This window comes from Arvicola amphibius, chromosome 7, assembly GCF_903992535.2.
Source record: "Arvicola amphibius chromosome 7, mArvAmp1.2, whole genome shotgun sequence".
Taxonomy (NCBI): domain Eukaryota; kingdom Metazoa; phylum Chordata; class Mammalia; order Rodentia; family Cricetidae; genus Arvicola; species Arvicola amphibius.
The window spans coordinates 795,641-810,687 of NC_052053.1; the positions used below are offsets into that span (position 1 = coordinate 795,641).

The following is a 15,047-nucleotide window of genomic DNA, read 5'->3' on the forward strand; positions in this document are numbered from 1 at the left end:
TGAGCATATTAACTTCTTATGATATTACTATTTCTTCTTTTATACAAAATCCTAAATTTGGATTGCTACCATACACAATTACTAAATGTACAAAGTCACAGATGAATATACCTTTGCTCCTGGCAATTAGTGGCTAAGTTCCTGGAATTTCATTAATATTTCAAATGCTTTAGGGATAATCTGCAAATTGTATGGCATCTCCTTAGGGGGAGTTGCAAAAGGTGAAAAAAAAATCTTTAAATTGTACTCAACTGTGCCTTGTTAAGCAACACACGGATGAATCAAGAGAAGTTTCATTACAATCACAATGACAGACAGTACGCATGTCCAGAATCTAAAGCAATGACTGAGTTTGCTCGGGTTTTGTCATCACATGTAAGTGACTGTTTCTGATTAAGTTTTTGTGATTTCTGTCTCCCAAGATATCTGAAGAAACTAGATTTTTTTCTTTTATGCCTTCCTTAACAGATTATATTTGAATATATTGAAATACGATGAGACAGTGAGCACCATGTTAACATGTAATTCTTGTTGTCTTAGAAAATATTTGTTTGCACATGTATGTGCTTATAAATGTAAATTATTTTATTTATCATGAAAGCCAAAAATTTTGAGAAGAGATGATGCATAAGTGTCATTTGCATTTATATATATATATGTATATGTGTGTTTTGACAAATACAAATACACACACACACACACACACACACACATATATATATATATATATATGGAACCATTATATATGTATATGTTGCAAAATTTGAAGCTATAAATTTTCAATATTTTATTTTCATATTTTTGTACTAGTTACCTTCTTTGGTGATGTTTCCAAAGTAATTTTTCAATTTTAGTATTTTTAAAGGATTACTGAGTATGTTACTGAACGAGTATTTTTTTATTGAATTTATCTTGGACTCCTTTTCCTTCTGTTTATTTCTTTTTCTCCAATTATGATCTTTTTATCTAATGATATTATACTTTATTATTGTCCCTTAAAAACCTGTTTGTTTTGTAATGAGAGAAAAAATGGAGCAGATCTAGACAGAAGGGGAAGTAGGCAGGAACTGGGTTAATAGAAGAAGGGGATATAGTAATCAGGATATACTGCATGAGAAAAAATATTATTTTAAATATTAAGAGGAGAGTATTAATGTCCTTGAGACCTAGGATCTTCCGGAGTTTCTTTGCAATTTTCTGCTTCACAGACTGTATCCTATATACACCACTATTCTGTGTATTATTCAACCCATATTTTTGTAACTTGGACTGTTTATTAAACAAAAAGAAAATAATTTCTCACAAAGTTTACTGATCCATAAGAAATTAATTTTAGAATATTTTTGACTATATAATTATTCTCATGTAGCTATTTTATATGGAAAATTGGCCAGAGAAAAGAGCTAAGTGAGTGTAACTGTTGGCTCGATAGACAATTATGGGATGGAAATAGGCAAATGTTTCCAAAAGAAATGAGCAATTGAGTTTTAGAGTCAGAGTCAGGGTGTATCTTTAAATCATGAATTTTAAGGGGCTGGGAAGATGACTCAGATTTCAAGTGTTCATCTTCCCTCACACTGACAATGTATTCACATACATATGGTCACACACACACCACACACACAGAGAACTTCAATGCACAGTAGTTTATTGGGAGTTGTTGAAGTAAAATGTTTGTGATGCTGAATTGGAAAACAGTAGTTGTCTTCCTCTACATATGTATAGACTTAATAACCAACTCCATGATCCACACATTAGGGCACTCACTTACCTAACAAGATTGTCACAAGCTTTTTCATTTGTTATCAATATTCTTTTGCATTAATATGTGTGTGCATCTTTCTTCACCAATTATCTATCCATTATAAAATAGTAGAATTGTTTCCTCATTACTATAATCAAAACATGTATAGACATTGAAAGATTTGCTCCTGTGGGTAAAGTCAATTAGTTGCAAAAATTTGATTTATTTTTCTCTATTTCTAGATATATTCATTTATAAAAGTCTGTTTAATCTTAAATATTTTATGATTGAAAGTTTGACTCTTTTTTGAAAACACTACTTGAATAACTTGTCAGGTGATACTATTGGAATGTACTAATTTTTTTATTGTGTCTCATTTCAGGAGAGATTTTCTAATAAAACTTGATGGAAAAACAAAACCTCACAGTGGTGACTGAGTTCATCTTGATGGGTATCACCGCGCGCCCTGAACTACAGGCACCATTGTTTGGACTCTTCCTGGTCATCTACATGGGCTCCATGGTAGGCAACCTGGGCATGATCATCCTCACCAAAATGGACTCCAGGCTACAAACTCCCATGTACTTCTTTATCAGACACCTGGCCATCACGGACCTGGGTTATTCTACAGCTGTGGGACCCAAGATGTTGATAAATTTTGTTGTAGATCTAAACATAATCTCCTATAACCTTTGTGCGACACAGCTAGCATTCTTTCTTGTGTTTATAATTAGTGAACTCTTTATTCTGTCTGCAATGTCCTATGACCGCTATGTGGCTATCTGTAAGCCTCTGCTCTACACTGTCATCATGTCCCAGAGGGTGTGTAATGTGCTAGTGGCAATCCCCTATTGCTATTGCACATTTGTTTCCCTTCTGGTCGTCATAAAGATTTTCACTTTGTCTTTCTGTGGCCCCAACGTCATCAGTCACTTCTACTGTGACAGTCTCCCCTTGATATCTTTGATCTGCTCAAACACTCATGAGATTGAAATGATTATTCTGGTCTTGGCAGCTTTTAATTTGATTTCCTCTCTTCTAGTTGTTCTTGTGTCCTACATGCTCATCCTCATAGCCATTCTCAGGATGAACTCAGCCGAGGGCAGACGCAAGGCCTTTTCTACCTGTGGGTCCCACTTGACAGTGGTCACTGTGTTCTATGGGACTTTGATATTTATGTATGTACAGCCCCAGTCCAGTCACTCCTTCGACACTGATAAAGTGGCTTCCATATTTTATACACTGATTATCCCCATGTTAAATCCCTTGATATACAGTATGAGGAACAAAGATGTAAAATATGCTCTACAGAGGACATTGAGAAAGATATATAGCATAATTTCTTAGCTATTACATGGTTGAGGAATTCTCCCAACCACAATTCAACAAACATCTACTTCTTTTTGTCCAAATGTTTACCATGCACAAATGAACATATTATATATTTAAAGATTGTCATCCTTTATACTAATGTGTATTACATAATGTTACAAATACTTCAGTAAAAATTCAATTGCCTTTTAAAATTATTTACAAATGTATGTGCATACCTCTGCATGTATGGAGACCAGAGGACCACTCACAAGAGTCATTCCTTCACTTCTCCCACGTGGGCTCTCAGGGTAGAACTCAACAACAAGGTACTCATCCCGCTGAACTATCTTCTTGGCTCCCCCTAACAAGAGCATGAATTGTAACATATAATTGAGAAATTTTCTACCATAACAGCTCTATAAACATATAAACATGAAGAACAGTATATATGCTACATGCATGTAAAAATCAGCTGTGGTTGCATTTGAGGAATTGATTTGCTCTTTGTGATATCCTATAGCAACGGATTTTCTAGCGTCTGTGTGTATTATTTATATATGTTTCCCCCCTTTCAGGCAGCATAATACTTCTGCTTATACTTATATTCCTATGTATATTGTTTTAAAATCACATTCTGATACTCTGCCAGCAGACTCATGGTCACACAATGACTAGAATTACTACAGTATATAGTTAGGCTCAAATGTCCCTATGTTATTTGGAATTCTTAAGGTTTCTTGCTTTCATATACAGCTCAAGAGATACTAATAACATAACACAACTGAGTTTTGGTACCATATAGCTTCGATTTAGTCTTTAAGTTTTTCTAATACACTGTACTTGTGCTTATTGGTGAATAAACTCATTAAAATATACTCTCTGTGTTCTGCCATAGAAACTTCCAGAATTAGCTTTTTTCTCACTGACTTGTTTTCAGGTACTTGATGCATATTTTTGTGTAATGAGCAATCACTATCTTTGCTGTCAAAGGGAAAATAGCACCTCATTTTTGTGATGGTATATTTGTTAATTTCAGTAGAAGAAAATGCCTGCTCCATGTTGACCATGTAGTGTGGGACCATATGTTGGCTGCTTTCCACTGGTTTTCACTGTATACCCATGTGCAGAGGACTTTTTCTGAGTATATAACTTATTAAAATTACATGAGAAAATACAGACAATACTATCAATTGCTCCATGCTTCTCTTCTAGTGAGCTTGTAGATGCATTGATGGCCATACTTTCTGTTTTCAGAACATTTTCTGTTCACTGTCCCAGCTAACCTCTGTCCTGTCTTCCAGTGTTTATCATTATTTAACATTCTTTCTATTTAATTTATAATATAAAGTTAATGGTGATTTTTATTATCATCGTGCAATAAAATAATCAGAACAGCAAATCAAATGCTAATACATACAATTCATTATATTAGTAAAATAAATATATTGTGATAAGAATTACTAAATCATCATGCAATCATTCTATTGAGTATCAATTATTTTTATTTAGAATTGCCTAGCATATTTTCTTGTAAAAAAGGAAATACTTTACTTTCATAGAAATTATGTGGTGTGTGTGTGTTCACATGTGCATTTGTGTGTGTGTGTGATATATGTTTGGTGCATGTATTCAAGTGTGTGTTTGTATACACAGAGACCCACCTAGGCAAAGACAAATGCTTCTTAGAAGATTGTGGCAAAATGTTTTTAGTACAACTGAAACTCTATATGTATTAATAAATAATCATTTCTCACACCTCCCTTCCTTTGAACTCAATATTTGATTCTACTATGGTGTATTACTCTAAACTCCTCAAGTAGATGGCAGCAAGTGTTTGTCCTATAACTGATATATTTTATTCATGGTCTTAAGATTATCTTTACTATTACAAGTGGCAGGACATCTTGCTTTAAGCTGAGTAATATTCTACTTGAAACTGACTGATATTTTTGTATAAAACACAGAAACAGGTTTTAAGAGAGAGGGAAAGATAGAAATAAATTGATTAAAAATTTTCCCTAACAATTATTGGACCATATGAAATACTCTAGGGTCATCAACAAATTATTCAACAATTCCTTCAGGAGAGCCTCTAAAGTTTTCACATTATAAATTATCCTAAAATTTCCATGTTAAGGAACAAGATAAAGAATTGGGAGAGGAGCCTTATTCCAGGTAACAAAGACAGAAAGTTTCCTGGGGTTTTGTGTGTAGATCAGTGGTAATGGCTAACTACTGCTGTGGCCTTCTTGTGTAGTGTAAGTGTCTATCTCTGACACAGTCTGCAATTCTTGCTTTTCCATGATATAGATTCAGACCCATGAGCTTTATTCTTCGTTTTTATTTTTGTATCTTCTACTAAGTTAACAGTCTGGGAAATGACACTTGCTATTTCAGTTTGAAAAATATTTCTGTCTGCATATAATTTTATAGGCATAAAAGGGCAGAAGTAAGAAAGAGAAACCATTGATTAAAAAGCATAGTCTGGATGTTGTGATTTTTGCTTGCTTATCTTGTTCACGTTTTGAGAGAGAACTTCTTGGAAAAGAAATCATGCAACCTCCTTCCAAACAGGTATTTAAAGTCCATAGATAATTTTTGTCTTTCAATCATTCTTTAAATAAAAATTTGTGTGAGACTCATTGCTAACCATCTTGTAATACTAACACTGTTAGTATCTCGGGATTTTCACGTATCCATTTCTGTGGTAATGACATGATGCCATTTTTTCATGATAGAAGATGACTAAATTTTTCTGGATCATGGTGTTATAACATAAACCAAAAGGCTCAATATGAATATCAAAGTTTGAAATAGCTATACATTTATTTTCATTGAACTTCAGTACAGCTAAAATGAAACACCAGCATCTCCTTTTACTTAGAAGGCTGTAGATGCTTATTAGATACAGTCAAGAGTGTTATATTTCATGATTAAAATCCAAATATCAGCAAGATCTAGAAGCAATACTTAAGCTCTATAGAATTCTACAAATTATTTAAGGTATTTTCCAAATGCTATGATCTGATTTGCTTTCATATATAAGGAAGATGCATAGATGGAGGGGAGGATATAAGGTAGTAATATTCATGCAGACAGTATTCTAAGAAATGCAAATTTATATACAATAAGCTCCCTATATAATTGTGAAAATTTGTGTGTTTGTATTTACAAGGATGACTGTCCTTCTAATTTCTGTTGTGAAGTGTGTAAATAAAAAACCTAAAAGTTATTAATGGCTGTTATTTTTACATGAAATAATAGCTGTTTATTAACTTTGAATAAATAATAATTTTGATTCACTTTCCAAACATCATGATGTATTTAGTAACTTCTGTACTATTAGCTGTATTCAGATTTTTCTAAGCACAGCTAATGTATACATTAATTATGTAATTATACATAAACATGTAGATAAATTCTCATGTTATATTGCATTGAGGATTCAAAAATTGCACTTAAATGTTTATATATACATGTTATACTAATATGAATATATCGCATATGTCACATTTAATATATACATACATGACCACATTAAACATTTGTGTAAATGTTATATTAATATGAATATATGACAACTATTTCATTAATATATAAATACATTTAAAATTGTTGTTTTATATCTATAATGCAATGTAGAATTACAAGATCAATTGCCAAATGTCAATTTTTTGTCTTTTTATAATACCATCCTTGAGAATAAGAAAGATTTTTATTAGCCTTAATTGTGTAACATCAAAACCTTTGTTTTAACTAATTTGCTACTATTTCCAAGTACATCTCCAGTATTTGGCACGAAAAAATTCATATGCTTTGCTGCACACAAGTATGCATATTTCAAGGAACATGAAACTGTACTTGGACAGGAATAATGTTTAGGAAAATTCATGTGAATATATCTCCTGCTAACATGGTGATGACTGAATTCATCCTGATGTTCAACACTATTGGTCTCTTCTCTGTTCACTCACCTTTAAAAACCTGACAAAGAACACACGCATACAAACACACACAACTTCTTTCAATTAAATTGTTGTTACCATTTCTAAATAGAAATAAATATATTAAAATGTCATCATTGAAAATGACTTTTATATACCATGGAAAAAATGAGTAATTTTGTGATACTTTTTCTTTCCCAACAACACAGAATGGTTTCTTTCATATAAGATTATAGTTTTTAAATAAATTACATACCCTAAGTAAACTCTGAATAAACAAAATCAGTATGGGTTCTAGATTACAGCTGTATGATATAAAATTGAATTATTTTTTCACATGAAAACAATTTTCTGTGTCAACTGAAATTTTTTAGAAAATCACTCTAGTATCTGTCAATTTTAGCAACACTTTTGGGATGACTAACTGTACTCGAAAGGATTATTAAGGATTATTAATTTTTTGTTAATGTAACATTTTTATCTAACACTTTTCTAATGGCCCAGCCTTGCCTCAACTTTACTATGGAGGCAGAATGACCTTTACCACCTCATCTTCACTCTCCCGGTTTCCAGGTGTTCTGAGATTGCAACACCCGCATCTCCCTTGATGCTAGATATCTAAAAATAATACTATGTATGAATTGTAGGAAAACCGAGTCTGACGGTGACATTTTAAATGCACATATGATAAATTCCGATCATGTTCAACGCCATGTTACCGTATTTTGTCTCTCTCCACTACTTGATATTCCTCTGTCTCTTCTCTAATAAAAACAATGCTTTAATTTATGGAATACAATGAACTTTACAAGTTGCTCAATAGAAATTCTAATTTATGTAAATGTTTAATATACCTCATTGTCAAATTAGTTATTAATACCATTTAACAATTACATTTACATGACTGCAACAGCTAGAAAATGTGAATTCTAATACAATTTACTAACCAAATACCACATTTACATTTTTTATATTTCTAATCAAAATATAACATTTTCCACTTTTCTTTTTCTAGCCCCATCCATGGCTTCTTCCTATAACACTTCCCATAATCCCTTACTCTTAAACTGATAACTTCATTTTCTGTTACAATTATAGTTACACAGTCACAAACACCAAACACATACACACATCCAAATACATAAATAAAACCAGGGAATTTTTTATGATGGGGTGTGTGTGTGTGTGTGTGTGTGTGTGTGTGCATGTTATGTGTGCATAATTTCATGGAAAACAACATTAGCTTGGACAAATAATGAAGGGATTCACCTGCCACAGAGTAACTAATTGCCTGTAATTTTTATGTAGAGATAGTATACTATAACATTTTCCCGCTTTCACGTTGGCATGATTCCTAAATTTTATATACTTTTTTTTTTAAATTTTCAGTTATTCTTTTAGGTAGCCTTAATTTACATTATAATATGTAAACTTTTTTACATATTTTTATGTCTATCTTATTTATTTTCCAATCTAGCTTTCATATCCTGTATGTCTGTACTATGTACCCATCTCAATTTTCCAAACACATCATTATTTATAATTTAGATAATATTTTTATTGGACGCAATATGATGTTAACTGTTTTATATACTGTTTAGGTATTATATGTCAATGGAGCCTTCTTTTTTTCCAGTGTGTCATGTAAATATCAATATAAATATAATACTATTATCTGTTGAGTCAGTCTTTCGTTCATGGATCTGTAGTTGTGGAAGTCTTCTTAACAAAATTGTAAAATGTATATTTTCAAACATGCCCACAAACCATATATGCGCCATATTTCAATAGTGTTATATAATTAATGTTTTGCATGCCAAGTATTTTTATGCGATTAATTCTAATAATGTCTTTATCAATTATGTTTTTTGATACAGGAGAATGAAGGAACACAATATCACAGTATTGACTGAATTTATCTTAACGGGCATCTCTGACAGCTCTGAGTTGCAGGTCCCATTATTTGGGCTGTTCCTTGCCATATACATGACCACAATGATAGGCAATTTGGGGATCATTATCCTCACCACAGTGGACCATCACCTCCAAACTCCTATGTACTTCTTTCTCAGACACCTGGCTATTACAGATCTTGGATATTCTACCGCTGTGGGACCCAAAATGTTGGGAAATTTTGTTAGAGATCAAAATACAATTTCATTTAACCTTTGCGCCACACAGCTAGCTTTTTTTCTTGTATTCATTGGTAGTGAGCTATTCATTCTATCAGCAATGTCGTACGACCGCTACGTGGCCATCTGTAAGCCTCTGCTATATACTGTCCTCATGTCACGAAGGGTGTGTTGGGTTCTTATGGCAATGCCGTATCTTTATTGCACATCCGTGTCTCTTCTCATCACAGTTAAGATTTTCACTTCATCCTTCTGTGGCTGCAATGTCGTTAACCATTTCTACTGTGACTGCATCCCCCTGCTGTCTTTACTCTGTTCAAACGCGGAGGAAATAGCATTTATTGTTATGATCTTTGCAGCTTTTGATTTAATCGTCTCTCTCCTCGTTGTCCTAGTGTCCTACATGCTTATTCTCACAGCAGTTCTCAGGATGAACTCTGCAGAGGGCAGGCGGAAGGCTTTCTCCACATGCGGGTCCCACCTAGCCGTGGTGACAGTGTTCTATGGGACGTTGATCTTTATGTATGTGCAGCCCCAGTCCAGCCATTCCATTGACACTGATAAGATGTCTTCCATCTTTTACACCCTGGTCATCCCAATGTTGAATCCCTTGATCTATACTTTGAGGAATAAGGATGTAAAATCTTCCCTACACAGGACTTGGAGAAATATTGGCAATACCTTTACTTAGGGGTTTTATACAACGTTAATCCTACATATCTGGGACAAATGTGAACCACTTCAAAGAAGGTACAGGAAGCACACAAAGCTCAATCTATAATTAAAAATTGACACTGTTGGCTAAGATTTAAATTTCTATGTGCCATAAATACTACATTAAGTATTCATGAAAAGATTTTGTCTTACTTGGGAACAGGTGTTTATGGCATAGTAGTTAATTATCTACAGTACAAAATAGGTTTAGGTCTCAATACCATAAAAGTAGAAACCATTGTTGGATACTGTGTTTCTCTGAGGAACAACTATAGGTATACTAGAGAGATAACATATTATGTAGTATTTATAAATGCTATTTTCCATCTTTACAGTTTTAGCTGTATTTGTATTTGTGTTTTTAATAACTGTTTTCTCTAATGGATGGTCACTCTTTGTAAATCTCAAAACATACCATCTCTTAAAATACATAGTCTATGCTTCATTATATGTTTGTTCACATTTGCTAATAACATGCTTTTAAAGTTAAAATCAGATTTTTGTCATCCAGTGAAGGAAAAATTTGAATCAAAGTTTTTTAATAATTCATATAGTAATGATTCACAAACATAAATAAATCTTGTATGAAGATGTAGGTAATTTAAGGATTATGAGAATATTTTTGAAACACATTTTGTGATCTTAGCTTTATTACATCACTAAAGGGGCACTATTATTTTTCATTTAAACAGTCATTAAGACCATTGAAACATTCTTTTGAATAAGACCTTAAAGTTGAAATTTGTGTAGAATGTAATTCTCCTCCCACCACCCTAAAACCAGATTAAAGCAGTTAGACTCCTGAATTCAATGAAAAATTTATGGGAAAGGGGCAATCCCATTCTCCAAAAATCCTTCCAGTTTAATTTCCAGAAATATTTGTGACTAATAATATATGAAGTTCCATTTTAAAATGAAACTTAGGCTTGATTTAATATTAAAAGTTTTTTCACATTCATCACAGTAAGGGGAAATCGTGTTCTTGACCCCGAATTATTACTTTTCATATATTTAAATAAATATATAAATACAACTTGCTGACCCCTTTACTGTTGCTCATATGTACAAGTGTTTAGACTGGTGTCCTGCAAGATTTCTTCCATATAGGTTGGCATGTCAAATAGTGTTGCCATCATACATGTCTCATTAAAGCAACCAAATTGTGAGTTCACGGGTGCAACTTCTCTATCATTTATAGGAAAAACTATCTTACAGAAGACTTCTTAGTCTCCTAACTCCTACAGTCTTTCTGCCTTCTCTTCTGTAATGATCCCTCAGTTTTCAGTACACCGATTATATTGCAGATGTACCCATTGTGGGGGGCACCCCAATTCAATTGTTATCTGTAGTTTGACCAGTTGCATATTTCTATACCGGTTTCCAGCTGTTGCTAAGAGAAGCTCCTTTGATGAGGAGTAAGATCCACACGTATCTGCAAGCATAGGGATAAGTATTTAAAGGCAGTAGGAAATCACACCACTTTAGAAAAAAAGCAGTTGATGAGGACGACTGACCAGGTCTCTTCCTCCATCCTGGAAATAGGTATGGAGAATTCTTCTCAAACCTAAATATAATCTACCATATATCCAGTCTTCTTTTTTAAACAGTTCAGGGCTTCCCGCCTATGGAATAATGAGGCTTAATTTAAAATCAATATAATATCCCATAGATATGTCCACAGAAAACCTGGTCTAGATTATTCTTCACTGGTAATTCTTTCTCTGAGGAAACTCTAGGTTTTTGAAGTTGACAATAAAAACTAAAAAGTACAGAAAGTTATCATAAAGGAAAAATATTTAAAAGGCATTTGGAAATCTGCTTACTGATCACTAAAGTAAAATATAAATCCACAGTAAAAATAAATATTTGGAAGGGAGATATCCTACATGGATATGGTAGTGTGAATGTAATTGGACCCCATAATTCCATAATCTGATAATCACATAGGGAGTGCTACCACTAGGAGATATGGTGTTGTTGGAGAAAGTGTGTCGCTGTGAGGGCAGCCTTTGAGGTTTCCTATACTCAATATGTCCTGTCAATTGACTTCCTGATGTCTGCAAAGTATACCAGTCTCAGCTCAAACACCACATCTGCACACATACCACCATTCTCCCATCATAATTATAATGGAATAAAACTCTAATACTGTAAGCAAACCCACTCAAATAAATGTTTCCTATAAATGAGATGTCATGGTCATGGTGTTTCCTCGTAGCAATGAAATCCTAATTAAGAAAGAAACTTGTACCGGGGATTGGGGTATTGCTGTGATAAGCCTGACAATGCTTTTGTTTGGAGTAATATGGACTATGGTATTTTTGGTTTTGAAAGCAGTGAAATGTTTAAGTATTGCCTAAAGGGACATACTAGTAGAGGCATGGAAGATAATGGTGCTTTCAATGATTTAAAATACTGGGAGTTTTTTCTAGAGTTTCAGAGAAGAATTTTTAGTATGATGCCTTGAAATTGTTTTTGTGACATTTTAGTGAAGGAAATGGCTGCCTTTTGCCCTTGACTGAAGAGTCTGCCTGAGGATAAAGTGAAGAGTTTTGAATTAATTAAATTTACAGAAGAAATTTCAAAGCACTTTATGTTAGACTCTGTGCTGTAGATATTAGTGGTAACTCTAATGAAGATTCATAGAGAAAGAAGCAATATGATCAAGAAAAAAAATATTTGAGGAGAGAAAGGGAGTCAGAAAGGAGAATGGATCTAAATCCTCTTTCGAAGAGATAACGGGATTAAGAAGTGGAATAAAGGGAATAGTGCCCTCAGGCAATGGTGGTATGTGCCTTTAATCTTAGCACTCCAGAGGGAGAGGCAGGCAGAGCTAGGCCCATCTCTATGAGCTCAAACCTAGCCAGGTCTACAGAGTAAGTTTCAGGACAACCAAGCTTAGGCAGTGAAAGGCAGAAATTTGGTGAAGATTCTGAAAGACTCTAAATGCATTTCTGAGGCCTCTCAGCTCTAAACACATTTTTGAAGCCTCTTAGCATTTAGAAATGGGACAGTCGCCCCTCCCCCCATGCTGGATTGTTCATCCTCCTATGTCCTTGTAAATAATCTTCAAACATAACTCCATTCTGGGAATTGAGGCAAAGACAACCCACAGATATTGACTCAGTTCCTGATATATTGATTCAGTCACTGGAACAAGGTCAGGATGGACCACCCTTACCTCACCCAGCTATTCTCCTGCCCTGGTACAGACCAATCACTGCTAGTAACCCTTTAAATAACCCAATCCAATTAGTCGGAAAACAACCCTCAGGTTCCCCCCCCCCCCAATTTCTGTGGCTTTTTGCTTTAAAAGATGGGCTACAACAGCTATCAGATGTCCTTCATATCCTGAACCTGAAGGGCCCTGTCATGACAGAATAAAAATCCTCTTGCTTTTGCATCAATTGTGGTTGTGTGAGTGGTGTCTGGAGCAACTCCTCCCTGATGTTTGGACTTTGAGTCCAACAATTCAATTAAACAGGGCATGTTCCAGTCTCAGCAAGCAGCAGAACTTGGAAGCATTGGCCATGTGGTTCTAGCTTTAGCATTAAGGATAAAAGAAAGGAGTTGTGATCCTGTGGTTCTGGACAGCTGGGTCTGAAGAATCAGCTGTGATTAACAAGACACCAGAACTACTAAAGCAAAATTTTGCTTTGGTGGGATACTTGATGGTGGTCAGATGGAGCTAAGTAATTAGTAATTATTGAGAAGAGACTAGCATCACTAAGGTGAAATCATCTAGGAAGTATTTCCTGAGAATACAGAGTAGTTGTGTTCCAGAGGCAGCCAAGATTTAATGCCCCTCCCCCAGGCAATGTTGACTACAACAGACAGCAGGAACAAGCATGCAAAACTTCAACAGAGAGCAGCTGAGGCTTGGAACAGTGAGAGGCTACAAAATTCCATTGGTGAAGATGCAGTCATAGTGGCAGTGCAAGTCCTAGAACTGATAGGCTCATGCAAAGAAACTGAAGCTTAGTACCATGAAGAGAGTCTGATGAGAGGCTGTTGAAGAAAGTGAAGACAAGTTGCAACAGAAGATCCCATTGTTTTGGACAAGCCAGTACCATAAGATGACCACCAAAACAGCAATAGTAGCTGAGTCAAACTAGCAGTTACCCAGATGAGCTGTGTGTATTTCAGAGGGCAGAGCTATAGAAGTGACTCAAACCATCTGGATGATTCCAGAAGATCATGAGTGGATCCCCAATATTCACCATTTGGAATGTTGTAGATAACGAAGATGTTAGAAATGCCGGAGTGACAGAATATCTGCTGAGGAGAGCTGTTAACAAGGAGTGGAAACCAGGCAAAGAGAAAGAGCTGTGTTGCAATTTGCACAGGTGAATGGAATTGGAGATGTGAAGAGCATTTGTTATCAGGCATGAAGATGCAGAGTTTGAAGTTTGTCCAGCTGTTCCCCTGTCCTTTTTGGTTCTACATATCCTTGCTTGGTTCCCTTTCCTGAATTTTGGAATGGTTATGTATCCTCTGTGCCTTTATTTATTGTAAGTGTGTGAGCTGCTTTTTTACTTTGATTTTCACAGGTGATTACAGTTAAGAAATCGTCATGTGTCTCAGAAAAGATTTGGACTTCCAACTTTGAATCATTGTTGAGAGTGTGAAGTTTATGGGGATCTTTGAAGTTTGACAAAATGTGTTTTGCATTATGATATTGCTACAAGTTTATGGGCTCCAAGGGGTATGATGTGGTAGTTTGAATGTAATTGACCCCCATAATTCCATAACCCCCAAATCTCAAAGGTAGAGGCACAGTTAGGTAGTGTGGCTTTGCTGGAGTAGGTAAGGCAGTATGGTCTTTTTAGAGGAAGGATGTCACTGTGGTGGCAGGATTTGAGGATTCAAATACTGATGATCTTGCCCAATGTGTCAGTTGATTTTCAGTTGTCTGCAAGGTATAGTAGTCTGAGTTTCAGGACCACCTCTGCCTGCATGCCACCTTACTCCCGCAAAGATGTAATGAACCTTTGAATTGTAAGCCAGAAAACACATAAATGCTTCCTTTGTTAAAGTTGTCATGGTCATGATGTCTCTTCACAGCAATAGCAAACACAAGCTGAGACAATGACTTAAAAACCCAGCCCCAGGTTCACCATATCTCCTTGTTGAATTGTTGACAGGAAGACCCCACAGGACCACAAAGCCATACAGACTCTTGCCATTCCTGCATGCTGC

General features: G+C 34.9%; 2 protein-coding genes across 2 annotated transcripts; both read left to right on the forward strand.

Moving 5' to 3' along the window:
* Positions 1-2,149: 2,149 nt before the first annotated feature.
* Positions 2,150-3,091, forward strand: LOC119819035 (olfactory receptor 8K3-like). The gene has a single exon (XM_038337017.1). The coding sequence runs from the start codon at positions 2,150-2,152 to the stop codon at positions 3,089-3,091; it is 942 nt and encodes a 313-aa protein (XP_038192945.1).
* A 5,792-nt stretch (positions 3,092-8,883) lies between these two features.
* On the forward strand, positions 8,884-9,825 carry LOC119819119 (olfactory receptor 8K3-like). Its single transcript, XM_038337158.1, has one exon. It carries the CDS (start codon positions 8,884-8,886, stop codon positions 9,823-9,825), a length of 942 nt encoding a protein of 313 aa, XP_038193086.1.
* Positions 9,826-15,047: the final 5,222 nt, after the last annotated feature.

Excerpts from the sequence above, each read along its gene's own strand:
- LOC119819035 (XM_038337017.1), top strand. The coding sequence starts at position 2,150 with ATGGAAAAACAAAACCTCACAGTGGTGACTGAGTTCATCTTGATGGGT.
- LOC119819119 (XM_038337158.1), top strand. The coding sequence starts at position 8,884 with ATGAAGGAACACAATATCACAGTATTGACTGAATTTATCTTAACGGGC.